This window comes from Amblyraja radiata, chromosome 10 (genome assembly GCF_010909765.2).
Source record: "Amblyraja radiata isolate CabotCenter1 chromosome 10, sAmbRad1.1.pri, whole genome shotgun sequence".
NCBI lineage: Eukaryota > Metazoa > Chordata > Chondrichthyes > Rajiformes > Rajidae > Amblyraja > Amblyraja radiata.
The window spans coordinates 41,831,364-41,849,338 of record NC_045965.1 but is presented as its reverse complement, the minus strand read 5'-3'; the positions used below and the strand labels follow the sequence as shown (position 1 = coordinate 41,849,338).

The 17,975-nt window shown below is 40.7% G+C and overlaps 1 protein-coding gene across 4 annotated transcripts in view; it reads right to left on the bottom strand.

The window, feature by feature from the left end:
• The window catches only part of LOC116977842 (phosphatidylinositol 3-kinase regulatory subunit gamma), a 524,111-nt gene that overhangs the window by 30,206 nt on the left and 475,930 nt on the right, over positions 1 to 17,975 (bottom strand). Inside the window, exon 1 of one of the 4 annotated variants that reach the window (XM_033028656.1) lies at positions 9,487 to 10,230. The exons of the other annotated variants lie outside the window; for them this stretch is intronic. Coding sequence (XP_032884547.1) covers positions 9,487 to 9,592 — 106 coding nt within the window. The 5' untranslated portion in view covers positions 9,593 to 10,230. Of the gene's footprint in view, positions 1 to 9,486; positions 10,231 to 17,975 lie in introns of those variants that run through there. 4 annotated transcript variants of the gene reach the window in all.

Sequence of the window (17,975 nt, the reverse complement as noted above, 5' to 3'; positions counted from 1 at the left end):
AAAGAAAACATAAGGGCATCCAACCCAGTTAATTAAAATAATCCAGGTATTATTTACAAACCTAAATATTCCATGCTTATTACTCCCTCCAGCTAATAATCAGGCATTTAAAAAAAATGTAAACCAAAGGTTTTACATTTAATTGTCTCATACAAAATGACAAGTCAAACTTTGCAGGGCAAAATCATGTCACTTTGGTATTAAGTCCCGAGAGTAAAGCACCTAATCCTAGGTGTCACCTTAAGTTAGTTTCAGTTACTGAACACCAAACTGTAAGATAATACAGAACTTAAATCTAGTTTCATGGGGTTGGACTAACTAATTTGAAGTGTTTTTATGAACTGAATTTCTCTAAAGAGTGAATATGGCAAATTGCCAAAAACATTGATGCTTAATACGCAAGTGGAACACTAGTTAAGATACAAAATGTGTTCATTGTGGCTTCTTTGCAAAATTAGTAGAGATTTCCATGCACTTCATTGCCTTGTATTGCAAATGCTTTGCTTATTTCTCTGCAATTGAAAGGAGAAAAAAACCAATGCAAAAGCATTTTGAATTAGGATGCTCAAAATCAGAATGCTGCTCTGGCAGAGTCCATATCAAAAAATTAAAATTAAAATTAGCTTTGCATTTGGTAAATGTTTTAAACTACTGCCCCAAAAATAAATATCATGCTCCAGATTTTTAATCAAAGAAGTTTGCCCACAAAAGCAGCTTGGACATTTCAAGACGCCAGTCAGACCAACAGCAAATTAGGAAGCAAAAAGTTCAAACTATTAAGCAGGCAAAAATGGACCCAAATAAAATGTTTTAAAGCTGTACAGCTGGGGGTGGTTCAGCAGTAATTGCAAAGTGGTACAGCTTTAAAAATTCAGGTCATATTTTTATAGAAAGAATGGCTTTGACAAAATTTAAGTTACTCTACATCAACTAGATTTCCAATGACTGCAGCAGTGCCCTCTATTGAAGAGCACAGAAGTACTGTCTTGATTTCTACTTTTAATTGTGCACGTGGGATGCAAGTGGTTGCTGTCAACTTTACACGGCAAGGTTGGCGACCCTTAAAACCACAAGTTCCAGGTCATAATCTTGGCAGTTTAAAAGGTTCCAGTCATTGCAGTCATACGAGTAACTAATACAGCCATGTTCCGTTCTTTTTTTTTTAAGTAAAGTTTGACATCAAGGCAACACAATGTATGTTTTTCCAAAACAAAACAAAAATGCCAAGAGAGCCAAACAACTCAGGATATATGGCTCCATCTTCTGCTTGGTAACACGTTTGTTCCATTCCTTAAACTTACATATTTCTTTTCAGAGTTACCTCTGGAGTAAATCAACTCCCAAGCAAATGAATTGTACAAAATATATTTTGCCCTACTTACCATTTTCTGGTGTTAACAAGTTTGACATTGATTGGCTGCTATTCGAATGATTGGACTAAACTACGTATGGCCAATATGACAGGTGGAGGCATGCCCATTCTTTCCACAGAGTTTCATGGATATAACATTCATACCAATAGGCATGACAAAATTCATATACCTTGAAACGCCCAAAGAACAAATTAACTCCCTCCTTTCCCCTACACCCCCAAGAATAACACACAGTAATGTTAAAGTTTTGGACCATTTCACATCAGTCTGGTCATTCAACAAGTCAACTTCAAGAGCGAGTTGTGTTTATAGGTCCTACATAAATTGCAGTTTAGACACACAATTGCTGCAGGGACACGAGACCATAATATCCCAAAGAGCAATTGTTGTCATTCCTGGAACTACATTTTAATAACTTTGTGTCAAACTCAGATGGCACCAAGTGCCATTATTTACCTTCATGTATATCTTCACTCTCCAAACACATCCTGGATTCCATGAAAGTCCCTAATCTCCATCACAAAGCTTTGCATAAGGCACTAAATTTCTCCGTGGAATTATCAGGTCACCAATGTCAGCTTCTATTACTTTCCTCCCAATCCAACAGGCTGGACAGGCTTCCTTCACTCACCACCTGATTCTGGACATTCCAATTCAGTTATAGTTGACACTTCAGGCATTGCTGAATTTTGCTACAGCAGGCCCAGTTATTGGCATCCCATGCAACTAATAATACTTTGCCTTTTGCAGTTCGCTACAATTTCTAGGATCAAATATTTAACATTGTTGACCTGACCGTCTATTTGCTCCAATTTTAGATGAAAAATGTGAGATTAATAAATGTGATTAATAAATTGAGATCATTAAAAAAAATTTAAATGGCTGTCATGCATTTGTTAGGTCTGTACATCATGCTCCCAGTTACTTTAACCGAACAAAAATCACATACAATATTTTAAACCATTACCCCAAAATACAGTTGGCTCTGGCAACGGGAACAGTCGGAAATATTTTTTGTATAAATATTAGTTCTCAAAGTCAAAAGTGCACCAAAATTTGCTATAAAACATAACGACACATTTCATTGTGAATTCCTGTTCAATAGCTCACATGGTTTACGAGTTAACATATACCAGCAAAATTTCAAAATACCAATTATTAACTAATTCAATTTAAATGAATGACATTTAAAAAAATATTATTATATTCCAACAGCCCATCTGCAGGAACAGAAATACACGTTTAAATACTCAACAAGAAAAAGTGATCAACAGGCCACATTATCTGAAAACAGCAATAGCTGTCCTCAAACTGTCCAGAGATGGATGGACTGCAGAACCAATCCTAATAAACTGTACTTTAAACACAACAGCTACATCATTTTGATATAATTTTAATCCAGTTATCGCAATGCTCGTTACAATTAGTCCGCCATAGTGAAAACTCAGTTTAATCTGGGTAACAATTATTTCAAACAAAGGGCAGTTGCTAAGAAGAATAATGTTACACAAATAAAACATCTGCAGTTTTAATTAACTGATAAAAATGTTTCATGAAAATATTGAGTACTGCGCCTCAAATATAATAGAAATAAAAATCATGTATTAAAATTGAACAGAAATTATGCAGCTATGCAATGGCAACAACTAATCTTAGTGTTAATCCCAGCTCGTTTATGTTCTCTCCAATTTGCCTTCTATTTAAATATACAGTTCAGAAATACACTTTTTCTCCCTTACTGTGCATGGGAATAGTTCCTGATAGAAGGCCGACAAGCATTACTCAGTTCATTATATCTACTTCATGCATTATCTCTCCTTTATTTGTATCCGATTCATTCCCTGTCCAGTATCATGCTAAATAACAAAACTGAATTCAGCATTTGCTAAATTTTAAGCCCACATCAAAACCATCTGATAGTTCTAACTTTTGAATGAATACAGCATTCACCCAATCAGGGTACTGCATAACAATCATGTGCTTCTGGCGTTGAAATATAATAATAATAATAATAAGAACAAGTACATTACAGCAAGTGGCAAATATTGGGAAACACGTGTACCAACACTCATCTATCTCGCCAAGATAAGACATTTAGAACTTCATCCCTTCATATGACAAGGATTTGCTTCACTCCTACAGGGTCTTGCTTTTTTTTTAATCTTTCATTTAATCCCTGCTATTTTTTCTTAAATGGCAAGTTTCAATAATCTACAGCTGTGTACCTGAGAAAAGATGGTGATTCAGACAAACCAACCGCAGTGCAATTTCAAATCACTGTATTTAAAACAAAATGATGAGACCAATTTACATTGCTTTATGTCACCCTTGTCCTTCCCACCCCTTCTCCACAACTATCGCATCTAACAATCATTCAAACCTACTTATCCACCAATAGATATGGCTCGGCTCACGAAAGTGCTTAAAACGTTAAATTGGTCTAATTATTGGTCCAAAGAATCGTAAAACTGGTCTAAGTACATAAAGTATTATCATAACAAGAACTATATTTATCCATGTTATCACTTGGTCAAAATATGGTTTGACAATTTAAAACAATCTAAAATTTAAAACAATCCCCAATACTTCAAATGTGCAGGAGGTTCAGTTGAATCTCAATTTATTCAACATGGCACCGATTAAATTTTTTTGGAAATGTACCACAGATGGGACAATTATTAAGCACTGCACATTGATCCTATGATTAAACAAAGTAGTGCATCACAGGAGGCTGCCATTTGAATAATTTTCATCTTCACCCTCAATTTGTACCATGTGCCAAATTGCATTTGTAAGCATCGATTTTGCAAATACAAAACATTAGTTATACTATCTTTCAGCTCTTTCACAACACTGAATCTTTAATGACATGTATTTTTCTAAAATGGTGTAGCAAAATGGAATGGACATTCTTAAAAAAAGGTATTCCATGATTTCTGCTTTTATCTTAAGAATGTTAATGAAGAATTGGCTCTCTCATGTGCTTCCTGCCTTTTAATCATTTTATTTTGATTATTCTAGGTTCTTTGAAGGGAAAGGGATACAGGTCTGAGGTCTAGAAACTGCAACGTATCAAGTAAAATTGGCTTCAGATGTAAAATATTAACACATTTAAGACTTGAAATGTTTACATAAATTATATAAAGTAAGATCCTAAATTGATTAACACTGAAATGTGGAAGTCATGCGCGAATCAAATATAACCCAAATTCAACCTGCCTCAACTCCCATTTCTTTCCATGGTGTTGGGGACCCCAGTTTGAAGAGCAGTGGGATCTAGCGGTGTGGCCCCAGTCCCTACCCGTATCATTTTTTCACCAGCTCCTCACTCTACACTGATACTCAGCCATCTTTCCTCAGCACAGGCTGGGGCATAGTTCCGAACCCATTATGATGTCTTACTCTTCTTTCATTGCCTCTGCCTCCATGTCTATTTATTTGGCAAGGAGCCCTGGCTCACCACTGATGAACATTTTTTGCATTTCCAACACTTATTGACTTTTCCTCTTGGACACCCCCTGCCTGCTAGCCACCTACCCTCTTCGACCCTTTTATTTTCAGCTGCCACTGTGACATTTATAGTCTTGACTTCTCCAGTTCCCTCTACAATCCTAGCCCCTCTGAACACACTGCATCTACTCGCTGTGCTCTAATCCCAACCTCAAACTTGCAGGAAAGGGTGATGTTGTTGTAGTCTGGTGGACTGAGGTTAGGGCACCATCTTTGACACCATCCCTTCACCACAACCCCACAGACAAATACCAGCCACTGTCTCCCAAACCATCACAGATCTCATCAGTCCCCGCAATCTTACCTCCACTGCCTGCAATGTGAGGCTTCTCGCTTCTACCCAAAATCCACAAACAGGACTTCTGATCTGGGAAACCTTAGACACGCTCTTTCACCTCAACAACTTTGAATTCCTTGGCACCCACCACTGGACCATTAACATGGACATCCAATTAGCTTTACTCTTTCATTCCCCATCAAGGTCTCAGGACCACCCATTTCATCCTGAAACAGCAGCCCAACCAGTTCCCCTCATGTCTCTTATCTCCCATTTATCCACCATCATTCTGTGATTTGCTTTTATTCCCCGCCTTTCATTTTTTAAATCAGATTCTACCCTTTGCACCCCTTGTTAATGCCACCTCCAGCCTTGGTTATCTCCACTTTTTCCTCTCTCCCTCATTTACCAATCACCTCTTCCTTACCCACTTGCCAAATGCATACTAGCCTTTGACCCACCTCTTCCCGTTATCCTTTTCAACCAGCTTTCCTCCTCTATTCCATCAGATCTAAAAAAGAGTCTGACTTGAAAAGTGATCTTCCCATTTCCCTCCACAGCCTCTGTCTGACCTGCTCAATAACTCCGGCAGTTTGTACTTTACTCAAGATTTCAGCATCAGCAGTCTACCATCTCCCTTTTGATTCTTGTTGCTATTAACCTACACTGCGGGGTCATTTAGAGTACTCAATTAATCTATGAGCTTGTCTTGGGATGTGGGAGGAAACCAGAGCATCCAGAGCAAACTCATATGTTCACAGAGAGAATGTGCAAACTCTGCACAGATAGTACCCAAGCTAGGCTCAAACCCAGCTCCCTGGTGCTATGAGGCAGCAACATTAATAGCTGTGCCACTGAACACCAATATCTCCAAAGTCTGACAACATTACTCTTGTTAACACAAAAACTGCTCAGTTTAGAAATTCTGTATCTTTCAGAAATACCTTTTAACATTGTGTTTCAGTCATACAATTACTATCAGCCTTGCACAGGAATCCGAAATGCAGGTATAAATAATATTGGAAGTGCATCAAAGCCCCCAGAAGAGGCAATTTCTGAATTAAACCTGGTAGTCACTCCTACAAGGTATCTACTGTCAGTGTGCATGAACTCTCTGCCCAGCTTAATCCAACAAAGCCTTTAAGGCTAATTATTCCAAGGAAGGGGCTTTCTTTGCCCATAGCTCCTTGTTAGTTGGTTATGTCCAGACAAGAAAAATGCCAATCCTATTTGAATACACCTGTCATACAAGAAAAAATTACTACCACTGCCTTGTTACGTCCATTTCTCCCTCCCCATCCCAAAAAGCTACAACCCCAACAGGCGGGCTGGCATTATTCTGCTAAAGTTGTATCAATTCAGACAATTGTATCAAGCTAACATAAAAGAGACATGAAGTAAGGGGGAAGCAAGTTTGTAGAAGCAGGAAACACAATTAGTTGTATTGATTTTTACACAGTTTGATTAATTACTTTGGCTAGGTTAGCTCAACTCAATCCGTGAGCAAAGTGCTTCCAACAGATATATTTATCAAGTCACAAGTTATATTGTTTTATGGACATATCATATCTTTCCCCTAAAATCATCTATGGCAAACTGGCCAAGTAACTCATAAGCTTAAATCCTGCTGAGCCTTCCAACTCTGTACAACTGTAAAGATTTGTTTGCAAATATAGCTTAACAATATTGCTGCTGCGATCACAAAGCATTATTTCCACTTTAATTGTGCATAGATGAAAACTCAATAGGAAGAACTCAAGAATGTATGAATAGAGATGTGAACATATCACTAGTATTCATTCACTAGTATTTTAGCATTTGATCTTCACAGACAATAAGTACAAATACCCTGTTACTAATGTCAGTAATTGCTGCTGTAACTAATTGTGTGCAGTATCAAAAATGCCCTGTCATATTATATTTTAACCTCTGTAATGAAAATGAATTTGGCCAAGGAGAAAATACACAGAAATACAAGCATAACTAATTTGTACTCAAAATTCATCCAAGGATTGGCTAGGCTACTGGCAATGATACAGTGGCCTTTCATACAGGACTTGGTACTTTAATGTCAAGCTCCAGGATGGCAAAAGTGAATCAAATGCAGCAATGCAGTTAAGCGACACCCTGACAGAACACTAACACAAAGCTCAGCTGTTTTAAGGAGACTTGCTGCTGTGACATTATCAAGGGCCGAGACTTGACACCCCCATCCCCCTCCCAACACCAACAGCTCCCTTCACTGCTTGTGTAATCTTAGCTGAATAATGTACCCAGCCAAGTCCCATTGGGATGTGAAGGCCGGAAAAATATTATATAGGTGGTGTTAATTCCTATTACACTGGATCTGGTAACAGTATGCAAATAAAAATAGTGGCTACAAATAGTCCACTGTTCTGATGCAACCGCATAGTTAACTTTTAACTCTTGCAGAGGTCTTAGTGAAATACACTTGACTTTTGTTGGAGTTTTGCTCCGTGCGCTATTGTCTTCTCAAATATGAGTGACATCATTTGCAAGGACTCTGATGTCTGTACATCTTCAGAATGCAAATGATATTCTTGCCAGCAATAGAGCGCTAGTTCCCAATCTGGAGCATGGCCGTAATTTTTCTTGCAAAAATAAAATTGACTACGCTTCATATTTTAATGCATTCAGATCAATATCGCAGCTTTAACAAATATATTTGCAGATACTGGACAACAGATTATTTAGCAGCAAGACAGCAAACCAGTTTTGTTGAAAATAATAGGATTAAGATGTAATGCATTGCTTTAAAAGGATACATTAACTATTTTTAAATTGCTCTCAACACATCTCCTACATTGAATCACCAAGTATAAAATAAAGGTTAAAAAGGGTTGCTGCAGAAATAGCTGTTGCCTCTATAATCTCACCTAAAAATCCCTCGACACTGCAATGAGATCTGCGGTGAGCCAAAGGGAGCAGCAGCCAGAAAGTGGGTGGGAGTATGGGGGTGGGGGTAAGGAAAGTCTGGCCAAACTCTTATCATTACAATCACATCCAGAAGTCCCAAGCTAGCAGGATTTCATGGTCTGTACAGCACTATTGGGAAGAGACTGGCCAGTAGATCAGGGTAGTACTGAGTTCACACCGATTATGCATTCAAAGCTCATAAAGCATACCAGAGCTTCCAACAGAAATATTGCCAAGTTCAAGCAGACTCGTGTTTCTCTTCAATAAATATTAAAGTGGAAAATCTGCTGAAACTCCTCCTCCCCCACCCCATCATTACCCTCAATTCCTATGTGAACATGGTTAGATCCTTGCCCTCTTCATTGTCTCCTATTCTGCTGCCATTCTTTGTCTAAAAGTCAGCAGTTCCATTTTAAAGAAAGGAGCATTATTAAACTTTTATCTTTTCATTATGGACTCCAATATGACTATAATATCTTGGAAACTTTCAAAATTAATCCCTTCCAACCCCATACTGCCTACAAATGGATATTCTGATGGCAGGATTACTATTTTGAAATCAAATATATACCACTTTTCACTCACAAAAAAAATCTGTGAACAGCTAAATTGTAAATTTAACTCTATATTCCATTGCCAACGGGTCAGTGATACTAATTAGACCGTTTTTTTCAGAATTCAACCATAGTATGCAGTAATTAGGGTGAGCATTCCTCTTAATCTCCTGCAAGATTTATCACTCAATGTTCCCATTATCTTTTCCTTATCCAAAAACAAAGACAATAGCAGTGTTAGTCTTTAGAAATAATGCTTAAATTCTACAATGCAGACACTTTTTAATTCCATATTCAGGACTGATATGGCTAACAAAGAGCTCCTCTTGTCGTTTATGCTGTTCACACAATTCCTTTGCACGCAAAACTTTCCCTCTCCTGCTGATGATAAGAGGTTTCTGCCATTCCACAGAGACCAGTTTATACTGTCCAGAGGCTGTTTTTAAAATATGAATTATCCAAGCAACTCTAAATTCAAAATATATTTCCTACTCAAGTTATTGTTACAAAGTTTCAGACAGTATATGTTAATTCCAATATGAATAAACAATGCCTTGTGTCATTTCAGGAGCGGGGAAGTGTCTGTACAGGTTCTATTTCAATAACCAATAATCCAAAAGCCTTTTCAAAGAATAAACGATAAAAATCAACGTAAAGCTCCGAAGAATGGGAAACAGGCCCGACCAGCAATAGACAGTACACCGCAAAGGCTATGAACAGACCAGTCAAATCACAAAGGAACAAAGAGGGAGAGAAAACCCCAACAAACTCAAGCTTTAAGTAGTCTAAGATTGCAAGAACAAACAGACCAAGGTAAAATATGAAGACGTGTTACCTGGAGGATCCATTTCAATGTAGAATATTAACTCTGTTGAATAGGGCATCATCACTTCTCTCCAGTCTGCATCAGATTTGTCCATATTCCAAACTGTGTTGTACATTGTCTACGCAGTATTAATATTTACTCTTTTATATAAAATGCTATCATACAGCTTCCACTTTACAATATTTCTGAAAGCCTGCTTCAGATGTGCTCTTCAAAGAAACCCCTATGTTTGATTTTTTTTTGTTGCTGTTATTTCTTGCTGACTTTAAATGCTCGTGATTCAAATGAGGGGGATTGGACGAGAATAGTTTAACAGTCATGGGATGAATGTAGAAACCAGCTCTACGATTCTGGACTTCCTTGAAGCAAGAGGCTAGCCTTCATTTTAAGAGCTGAAGGGGGGCTGACCAGTAACCTTTGACATCACAAGGCAGTGCCACTGCAGGCAAGGGGGGGGTCAAAACCAGCTCTGGGCTGCAAATTAAATCTGTCTGTAAAGGCAAAAGTCACCAGTAGCTCCTTTGCAACTCAATCAATACAAAAGGTGCATTCCAGCCATGGCTTTAATCTCTGTGCTCGTCAGTGCTCCCCTTTGAATGCAAAAACGAAATGTTTACATGCAGATAAAGCACATGTAGTTAAGCTTCCTGCCTTGTCATTTGCTTCCCCCCCTCCGGCTCTCCCCTCAGTGGTACGGCCCAATGCCGGGTCGCCTCCTCGCCAGGGGCTGGTGCTGCGCCGCACGCAAGCTCCTCGCTGCACAGCGAATGGGAACAAGATCACTGCAACTGCTGCCAAGCCCGGCCTTTGTCTGCTCTCTCACAGGCTGCTGGAGCGCACCGTGCCACAGCCTCAGCCAACCCACTCACAGCTGCCTGCCCGGCCGCTGGCTGATTGGCTCCACAGTTACTAAGAGGGACAAAGGAAAGGCTGATTTGAAATAGAACAACTGAGATCTCTCTTTTTCTCTCTCTCTCTTTTTCCTCTCTTATTTCTCTCTCTCTCTCTCTACCTCTCTCTTATTTTCTTTCTCTCTCTCCCCCTCTCTTTCTCTGCCTAGCTGCAAGGGAGAACCAACAGATGGCTGAAAATCTGAGTGATAAGCAAACTGAAATCACCCTCACCCATCCACCAATTTCCCCCTTTGCTATTCATTGAACAGTGCTTCCTGCCATTGTGTGAGAGCTGTAAGGATACACATTTAGGAGACAATTACCCAAACCATATGACCAGAAATCAATAATCTATGTTACAGATCGCTCAGGCACCGAGAATTCTAGCTGCCTGCAAAGCTAAGGAAGACAGGATTGGAATGCGAATATATGCAGACTTTAATTCCCCAGTGAACCCAACCATTGTTAACTCTTTCGCCTGCCAGACAAGAACATTTAAATCATTCTTGACAATTTACATTTAAAACAACGCCACACCACAGTAAACAATTTACTGCAGACCTGGATACTTTGTAAGCTATCACCCATAAAAATACTGGTGCAGATGATGTCATTCTTGGATACAAGATATATTAAATGTAATTAACTACTTTGCCAAGTGTCCAACAATTTGTAAGCTACCATTAAAACAGAGAGGCTTCCCAATCCATTTTTTTGAAAATGCTAAAATAATAAATACTATCACTGCAAATTCTTGATTAACTTCAAATATTTATAATATTTAAACAGTTATAACTGAGAATCAGCATTTGACTATTGTTTAACTTTCTCTAACTTTGTAAAAAAAAGAGTGCAGTCAAGTATATGCAGACAGAATACCACAATGGTGATCACAGTTTTAATGACTTGCTCCTTCCTTTAACAAATGCCTCTAATATAATATTAATCTATATTTAGATTCACATTATTCATTTTTTGCCTTGTACAGTCACTGAAATGTCACATCAATTAATAAAATTTACGAAACAGCCACACTTAAGCAAAAACTTTTAACCATTTATTGCAAGCTACTGAAATAAGGAATTGGTTCATTTTCACAGAAGCCATTTTGTCAGTAACTGCTATCAGTTCCATACAAAGGGAAAACGTTGGTTATTAATCTTACGATCATTCAGCAGGCCAACATATCATAACCACTCTGCATAAGAGCACTCTGTGTGCTGTTCAGCATTGTCAAAGCATATAACCTTCTATTGAGGCAAAGGTAAAATAAATATCCAGTTTTTGAATTCAACAAATAATTTACGCACTGTATATTTTTATAAAGCAATAGTGATTCCAAACTTCAGATTGAACTCATTGTGCATAACAGATTAGTAGTTTTGCTTTCAACTGGGGATATGATCATCCTAAATAATACCTCAATGATTCTCAACCAAACTCATGTTTAAGCTCAAAGTGGGACAAAAGAAGCTTAAATGGGGTCAAATTTTCCTCCAAGTGTGAGGTAGATTCTATGGTTTCATTCTTAACCCAGTTGGGTGCTGAGATAGTTAATAACAAATGAAAATATGATATTTCTCAGACCATCCACTAGGTGGGGTATATGATCGTTGGCTTTTCACCACTGCAGCTCAAAAGATCCATGCACTTGAGTCCCAAGGATGATATTAGGGGAGAAATCTAGTAATCTACAAATGTTTCTTTTGAGATGGTGGGAAATTGAGTATAATACAAATTGGAAAAAATGGCAGATCATTGACTTCCAGCAACTTTACCTTTGAACTGCTTAAATTCTTCAAAGTCAGTGAATTGAGAAGTTACAATTCTCAACCTTTTTAAATTCTACTGGCAAAGTTATCTTAATAGTGCAACTATTCCTGAAGGATCTTTAGGTCTATTAGCTAGTTTAAAATTAAAATGCATCTCACGTTTTCCCTCGAAATTTTACTGTGTCATGGACAATCTTGGACAATTATACATTCAGATAAAATTGGTCTTCTTAGATAAACAGTATGACATCTCAATATTTAAAATCGGGTTTAAAAAAGAATCAACATGTAGTTATACATCTGTCCTGGACCTCATATTTGCAGTAATACAAACCTCTGGTGAAGGTCAATTCAGCAACAGTGTCCTACTTCGAATTATTCATATGTCAAGAGTGTTTAATTGTCAGATGTACCAAAAGTGGAACAATGATGGGAATTCTTACTTGCAGCAGTGTAACAGGTCTCATAGATAACATAATAAACAACAAAAAAAGTTAAATAAATTAAAAAATCCAAATTCACAAATTCAAATCAAAGCCAGCTATTGTGTAGTCATTTGGAAATACGAAAATATATAAATTAACTAAGTAATGAGGAAGTAAATTGGCACAAATATAATGTAAAACAATTTTAAGCATTGATATAGCTAATTGGGGCTTAGTTTTGGAACAGAAATGATAATACAAAAATCATAGGTATTTTCTGCAAATTTTTGTATAATTTAAAAAAGTCTTAATTTTTAATAATACTAAAGTATTCTGCAAGACAATTACGAAAAGTAGTTTTATTATCAGGATGCAAAAATGATGCACTATGTTGGGTTAATAACTGGGATCAATAATGTATTCATCACATTAGCCTGAATTACCTCTGTGAGTTATGGAAATCCCTAGTTCTAGCTACTACATACTTAGCTTAGCAGCAGCAGCTTCAACCAAAATGGTGATGTCATGCTCAACTGCAATGTGACCTGCTCTTGCCTGCTGCAACAGTCTGCCAATCATTTTAAGCAAGTCATTCTTATTCCAAGCTATTATCAGCTGCTAGCACTGTCCTACCTCCAGTGTAAAGAATGAATTAGGTTTCGTGAAGCAAAGAAAGAAAATTATAATATACGGCTTCATTCTATTCTTACAGAGCCAGCTGCAATATTAGAATAATTCTGACAGGTCACAATATTTTCCTTTTGTTCCACTTATATACCACTTTTCATCACATCTTTCCCTCACAATAATTCACACCCCTAGAGTTTCACAGGCTGTGTGAATGTCAACCTATTTCTTTCTGCTGCTAGGCAAATTCTGCATTATTATTAACCTTAGCGATATCTTAGGCTACAGTGCCTTGCTTACTTATTTCTACAGTCATGGACCCATAGAGTAATGCGGCATGGAAACATGGCCTTCGGCCCAATTCGTCCATGCCGACCAAGAAGCACATCTAGAAACCCTATCAAAGCTGGTATCATTTGTTCACGTTAGGTTGATCTCTGTCTGTCTGTCTGTCTGTCTGTCTGTCTGTCTGTCTGTCTGTCTGTCTGTCTGTCTGTCTGTCTGTCTGTCTGTCTATAAAACTCTCATCTTGTTTGTTTCTATGTCAGTATGTCCGTCTGTCTGTCTGTCGTCTGTCTGTCTGTCCATTTGATCATGAAATTACGGTACATGATAGTACTCCAATTTTACCCACCTTACTCACCATTGTCCTGGGTGTGGTGTGTAAAGTTTCATTCCGATTGATGGTATAATTTGTGTTATGTGTGGGGGGGGGGGGGGTGTTGAAACAGGGCTTTCTGTCTCTCCCTTCGGGGGAATGCGACTTTCTTGTCGTATCCCCCTTCACTGCCTCCATCTGCACTGAGGCCTAATGGCGGAGCTGGCGACCTCGAGGCTCCGGAGGCAGAGCCTGTCAGGACTCGCCCTGGGCTCGCTCCCGTGAGGGCGGCCCGGCTCGGGGCTGGAACGGCGCTCCCGTGAGGGGCTGAGACGCTCCCGTGAGGGCGGCCCGGCTCTCGGGTAACGGCGCTCCCGTGAGGGCGGCCTGGCTCGAGGGTAACGGCGCTCCTGTGAGGGCAGCCTGGCTCGAGGGTAACGGCGCTCCCGTGAGGGCAGCCTGGCTCGAGGGTAACGGCGCTCCCATGAGGGCGGCCCAGCTCGAGCGTAACGGCGTTCCCGTGAGGGGCTGAGACGCTCCCATGAGAGCGGCCTGGCTCAAGGGTAACAGCGCTCCCGTGAGGGCGGCCCAGCTCGAGGGTAATGGCGCTCCCGTGAGGGCGGCCTGGCGCAGGGCTGAGACGCTCCCGTGAGGGCGGCCTGGCTCGAGGGTGGAACGGCGCTCATGTGAGGGCGACCCGGCTCGGGGCTGGAACGGTGCTCCGGTGGCTGAGACGGCGTTCTGGCGGCGGCGGCCTGAGTCCGGGGTTCGGCCGCGGGCCAGTGGACGACATCGTCAACAGCAGCGTCCGCTGGACTGGAGGGTGGCAGCTTCGACCACCCCGGGCCGCGGAGTTTGAACCGGCCCGTTGCGGGGTTCGGTGAGCCGCGGGACTGACTTACCATCGCCTGGTGGGGTATCGCCTCAGCGCAGAGGGAGAAGAGGAGGGAAGAGACAGCAGCCCTAAGATTTTTGCCTCCATCACAGTGAGGAGGTGCTTGGTGGACTCACTGTGGTGGATGTTAATTTGTGTTTACTGTCTGTTCTGTTGTTTATTATTATATGTATGGCTGCAGGTAACGACATTTCATTCAGACCGTAAGGTCTGAATGACAAATAAAGGATCTAATTCTAATTCTAATAATTTACGTTATCACATTAAAAAAATTTCAAAATCCAGTTTGACAAAAATCACTTGAACTTGCACTGGCAATTAGCAACGTATGACGTCACAATGGGATCTCATTTACATAAACTGCCGATCAGCAGTGTTCCACTGGCAGTTTGCAGCATATGATGTCACAATGGGACCTCATTTAAACTACCCATCAGCAGTGTTCCACCCCACAATGAAATCACAATATCTCATTTACAAAAACTCCGTTCCATTCAGATTGATGTCACATTTTATATCATTCACATTTAAACTTAAAAAAAGATAATTTTTCACCAAAAAAAATCTAACTTTTCACTTTAAAACTTGCCCTGCCCATTACAATGTTAACAAATGACAGGACTCCCAGTGCTATGAGAAATTTGTTACATTGTTGTAAGGAGAGGGAGGGAGTTGTTTTAAACATTGTATTTAGTGGCGGAGTTGGATAGGGTAGATGTGAGGAGTGGTGGAGCAGGGAAATAGAGGGAGAGGAGGAGGGTAGGGAGGGGAGAGTGATTATGGAGGGAGGGAGTGAGGGAGTGAGTGACTGAGGGTAGGGGAAAGGAGAGGGAGGGAGAGGTGAGGGAGAGAGTGGGGGGGAGGAGGAGAGGGTGAAGAGGAGGGGGAGGGAGTGCTGGGGGATGAGGTGAAATGAGCCGTGCCTGCGCAGTTGGGGGCTAAAGGTGAATGGTGGAATATTGCGTACAGGGAATGGGTGGCATTGGGGGAACAGGTGAGGGGTGGAATATTGCGTTGGGGTAACAGGGCCCAATGGGTCCCAATTGATCTAGTATCTATATACTATTAAAAGTCTCGACTTATTTGTCTGTCTGTCTGTGATCTCAGGAGTTATGCCAAAACGGTACACAATGGCGCATACATTTTTGCAGAATGTTACTAGGCTTTTCCCAATGGTCGTTCGTATAAAGTTTCTTCACATTTGATGTTATATTTCACATCATTGATGTTTGAAGCTTTAAAAAAGCCAACTTTAACAAGATTTTTACTGTTAAAATCCTTCCTGCCAGCTTGCAACAAACTTTGATACAAAGTTGCAATACAAGAACACTCCGTGCTCACACCAACGTTTCACCTGAATGGGATATCACAGTCCTCCACCGACATTTGCAACAATGTTGCCATCATACAACAATTACTCCAGCTCCTGGCAGGACGGGGGGGGGGGGGAATTGGTAATGCAATTGGGGAAGTGCAATTACATTTTTTTAAAGTCCTGCGCTGGGGGAGGCAAGGGAGTGTTAGAATCTTACGTTTGGCAACGGGCTGAGTTGGGGGACCATGCCTCGCGTGGGGGCTACGAGTTAGTGGTGCAATATTGCGTTTGGGGAACGGGTTGCATTGGGGGACCAGGCCTCCCGTGTGACAGCGACCCAACGGGTCCCACTTGGTCTTGTGTATTACTGAAACTCTCATCTTGTTTGTTTGCGTGCATGCGTGTGTGTGCGTGATATTCCAAACCCCGCCAAAATGGTACATGATAGTGCTACAATTTTTGGCCCACCCTACTCACCATTGTCCTGGGATGTAAAATAAACAAGTTTTGTTCGGATTGGTGTTATATTTTACAAGTTATCAACATTCTAAACTTTACAAAAAACACTTTTCAAACCACTTTTCCACGCCCTGCCTGTCAGCCGCGTTTGTCGACTTCACAATGATGTCACAATGGGATCCCGAATCTCATTTACATTAAAAAATCACGATTTTCAAAAAACTCTGTTTTAATCCAATCCTTCTGTTTTCATTAACAGCTAACATTGTGATTAGGTAATATTAAAGAAAATTGAGATTTTCATTGTGGTGGAGGGGTGGGATAGGGGGAGGTTTCATTTTTTTTTAAACATCGCGATTTTCATTGTGGGAGAGTGGGATAGGGGGGAGGTTTCATTTAAAATAAAACTTTGCGATTTTCATTGTGGAGGGGTGGGATTGGGGGGAGGAGTGGGGGAACAGGGGGATAGAGGGAGAGGAAGGGGTAGAGGGGGAGAGGGAGGGGAAAGTGGGGGAGGTGAGGAGGGAGAGTGGGGGAGGAGTGGGGTAGAGTGAGAGGAGGTGGGAGTTGGGGAGGTAGGGAGTGGGGAATAGAGGGAGAGGAGGGCAGTGGGGTAGGTGAGGAGCGGGAGTGGGATAGGGGAGACGAGGAGCAGGGAAATAGAGGGAGAGGAGAGGGTAGGGAGGGGAGAGGGGTAGGGAGTGGAGAGGGGTTATGGAGGGAGGGAGGGAGGGAGTGACTGAGGGTAGGGAAATGGAGAGGGAGAGTGGGGGAGGGGAGGAAGAGAGGGCAATGAAAAGGTGAAGAGGAGGGGGAGGGAGTGCTGGGGGATGAGGGGGAATGGAGGAGGATAGGGGTAGGAAGAGGGATGGCGAGGCACAGTTAATGGAGGGTCACAACGGGGATCTCTGGCATCACAATGGGAACCCCTCAGCTGTGCCTGCGCAGTTGGGGGCTATGGTCAGTGGTGGAATATTGCCTTGGGGGACAGGCCCAATGGGCCTGCACCTGGTCTAGTATCCTCTAAACCTTTCCTATCCATGTACTTGTTCAAATGTCTCTATTGTACAATAAGAACACAACAATGTTGTTATTATACCTGCATCAACCACTCTCTCTGGTACCTCGTTTCATATATGCACCTGTGTAAAGATGTTACCCCTCTCATTTTAAACCAAGGCCCTTTAGTTTTGTTATTTAGACTGGGAAAATGACATAAATAAATCAGCATGAACTGAGAATGCTGATGTTCAAGATACTGTAGGTACTGAGTTCAGTGTCATTCTAAAAACCTGCTAAAAGGAATACAAAAGCAGAATTTGCAAATATATGCATAAACAAGTAATTACTGAAGGTCCTAGCATTAATCCATGCTGAGAACTAGATGCAGCAAGGGCAGGAAAGGTGTTACATTTGTAATGAAGATGGAAAAATAAACAGCCAAAGTTTCTACTTTCTAATAATCTTGCTATAACAAATTAATCTAGTGCCACTGCAGACAGAATCACAGTGTG